The sequence below is a fragment of the Primulina tabacum genome, chromosome 5, assembly GCF_025594145.1.
Source record: "Primulina tabacum isolate GXHZ01 chromosome 5, ASM2559414v2, whole genome shotgun sequence".
In the NCBI taxonomy this organism is placed as follows: domain Eukaryota; kingdom Viridiplantae; phylum Streptophyta; class Magnoliopsida; order Lamiales; family Gesneriaceae; genus Primulina; species Primulina tabacum.
Window position 1 is genome coordinate 39,474,296 of NC_134554.1, and position 3,313 is coordinate 39,477,608.

At 34.9% G+C, this 3,313-nt stretch overlaps 1 protein-coding gene across 1 annotated transcript; it reads right to left on the reverse strand.

Annotated features, from left to right (window-relative positions):
* Nucleotides 1–402: 402 nt before the first annotated feature.
* Nucleotides 403–3,036, reverse strand: LOC142545004 (putative vesicle-associated membrane protein 726). Its single transcript, XM_075651994.1, has 5 exons — nt 2,641–3,036; nt 1,692–1,833; nt 1,505–1,625; nt 1,349–1,411; nt 403–743 (listed from the first exon to the last, which is right to left on the reverse strand). The coding sequence occupies exons 1-5, from the start codon at nt 2,831–2,833 to the stop codon at nt 597–599; spliced, it is 666 nt and encodes a 221-aa protein (XP_075508109.1). The 5' UTR covers nt 2,834–3,036; the 3' UTR covers nt 403–596.
* Nucleotides 3,037–3,313: the final 277 nt, after the last annotated feature.

Sequence of the window (3,313 nt, forward strand, 5' to 3'; positions counted from 1 at the left end):
CACAATCATGTTTCTAAACATATATAAATATGATAAACAAATATGCAGAAGCAGATCGAGTGTTACCTCCGGCCATTGAAAATTTTTAATTTATCTGCTTTTCCTCCGATTGATGTCTTCTACTAATTAAGCACTTCACGCTCTCTATAGATGGTCTATATTTTCTCTTATGAGGTGTGTGCTTAGGGACCTCAATCACCGGTATTTATAGATATTTCTTATACCATTGATGTGTTTATCGGGAGCCTTATTTTCAAAAGAAGAGGCGCACACGTCTCAATTTTCTAAAGTTGAGGCGGCGTGCGCAAGTTTTGTCAAAAGATGTAGGCAATGGCCGTCGCTATTTCCTACACGTTTTTTTTCTTCCTTTGAAATGTGTCATTTTTTCTTACAGAACGAACTCAAGAATATATTAACACGTGGTGGCGTGAAATATTCTCTTAAAATGTGAAGTATACACAAAAAATAATCCGAAGTTTTAAACTGTTTACCTTCTGCAAAGCACTTGCATGATCTATACATCAGATTCTACTTACCACAGGCTTAAAGAACAGGATATTCTAGGCAAAATAAATGGCAAAAGAGGCTAACATCTACTAAAAACACTTGAAGCCGTGGCAAACGGTCAAAATGATGATCAGAATTAACGCCAAGATAATACCAAACACGATCAGTTTTATCTTCATATTGTGAATCCACATTTTCCTCCTCATCTTGGTTCCTTGTGTTCGAAAATCTTGAGCCTGAAACGCGATGGAAGAACATAGAAAACACACTTTTTAGAAAAATAGATGGCAATGTATGTATGCATGCTTGATTCAAGAACATAGATTATTGCAATGTATGAATAAGTTCAAACGAGATAATCATGAAACATTGGGAGAGAAACTGATGATGGTTCTTCTTGTTCTTTCAAAGTTCTGAGGTTATACTTAAAAAAAAAAATCTCCATTCTAATCACCACCCAAGATATAGAAGCAAGACAATTTTTAAAATTAGAGCTGATGTTTACTTTTCAATTCAAATATTTGATCACTAAAGTAGCTAAAGTGCCAAATTTCAATCTGAGTTCCCCAGAGACTGGCAAAGCAATTGCAGCAGATACAGATTACACAAGATTTATCTGAAAGAACATTCTTGTGAATTAGGTGGTTGCTACAGGCATCTCAGGTATGTTGATTGTAGCACTCATTTTTATCACGCACTTCATTTCTTCACACATTTTATGCAAGAAGTTATATATGAGTGTCGCATCACATTTCCGACTGCAAAACACAACAGATTCTATATTTGAAGCTAATATGTTGTAACATAAATATTAAACACATGGAAGATCCTTCAAAGTAACCTGTGATCGAAGATTCTCGGTTTTGTCGACAAGTAGTTCAACTTTTTCTCCACGGTCAAGAACCTAATGAACAGTAAGTAAGCCAAAACCATATAGAGCAATTAGCAACTCATTATGAAGCTTCCGAATGCGAAGGGACACTCAAAACTTATTTACCTTCTCAATGTTTTCCATCATCACACCTTTAACTTGAGAAATCTGATCTTTCACTTTAGCAAGTTTGTTGATTTCTTCAGGATGATCGACGCAATATTGCATATGCTCTTTCAGTTTCGGCCTAAAATGCGAAAAAAATATATGGTCAAGTCGGACAGAAAGAACTAGAGGAAAGGAAAGGACTTACCCAAATTCTCTTTTTAGGCCATTTGCACCGGTAGTTGAGGCTTTTCCTCCTCCATATCTCTTACTAAAATCATCCTTAACTCGCTCCAAAAAGGCCATTGGAATTTGCCTACCAGCGGACTCCACGGCAACAACACAATAGGCTACAAAGATTGAGCATATGTTGCAAAAATGTGAGGCAGAATTTTTCTCACTGATGAGATCTTTTTAAAACTAAACCTGTGGAGAGTATACACAAATACCCAAAACAAGAAAAAGCAATATTCCAAATATTCGTAATGTAATCAACAAATGATGACGAAGTCGATCCATTCAAATTTTCTTATAATAGAGCTTACAAGTGATAAGTCTTAACAAACCTCAAAAAAACCCAACAAAGTTTATAGTGATTTGAAAATTGAAAACTCAGCTAAACTATCATATTTGACTAAACATTAATTTTTCTCCCCTCCTTAAAACTGGGATTGAGGAGCTCATGCCATGTCCAGCCACGGAGCTAAGAAATTATCTTATTACTCCAAGAAATTGTAGGATATTTTAAAACAAGGGAAAAAAATGCAATTTTGGTCCTATAAATCTTTCTTTTTGTGTTTGATCATATACGTTGTTCTTTTGTTGTTGTTTTTTATTTCCAATTTTGATCATTTTCCGAATGTGGCACTCAAATTTGCACTGACATATCAGCAGATGAAGATTTAAATCATTCAGAAAATGAAAATTCTATTTTTATTTGAGCTTCACCTTTGCGTGTCAATCGAAGCCCGCAATTATTATTATTATCTACGTTACTGACTTTTGTTTTCTTTTTCTATCTTTTAAATATCATTTCTATTTAGTAAAAAAAAAAAAAACAGCAAACGAACTCCAAAAACCAAAATTCGAATGCAATAACCAGAAAAGCAAACAAGATCATTGAAATTTTCTTTGAAGAAAGAAATGTAGAAACATACTGAATCCATTATCCACAAGGTAATTAAACGTGTGGCCATCACAATTGTAGGTGAATTTGTTATTCGAAGCCGGCAGCTTCTGCAGGCATTGAGAGGCAATGTTGGTGAAGTTCCCCGTGAATTCTGTGTACTCCGCCAAAATCACCGCACCCCTCGCCACGAAGCTGTAGATCAACGACTGCTGACCCATCATGCAAGTTACAATCTTTTCCGAATGTGATCAATTATAAATAAGAAAAACCCATAATCCAAGATCAAGGAAGGGGAAAAGGCAAGATCCAAATGATGAAAGCTGGAAATGGGTTTGTGTTGATGGAAGAATGGACGGGAGGAAACTGAGGAAATGAGTGGTGAACTAAGGTACGGGACTAAGCATGCATACAGCCTCCCGTTTTCTAATAAACTCAAAGGCCTTCAAAATATACTATATTTTTTTGCTTTACTTTTGAATATGAAAATTACAATTTTGATCGTGTGGTGGTCTTGCTAATTTGGTGTCTTAATACATTATCCTTTTCCTTTTTTCCTTAAAAAAAGTAGTCTTTTGTCTTGCAATTTTCATTTTTCGATGGGAAATAAAGACGTGTTTTATGTGATATCAACGTTCACGTAGAAAAAAGACTTAAATTGCCATTAAATAAATAAAAGTACCAAAAAAATAAAAGATGTGAGA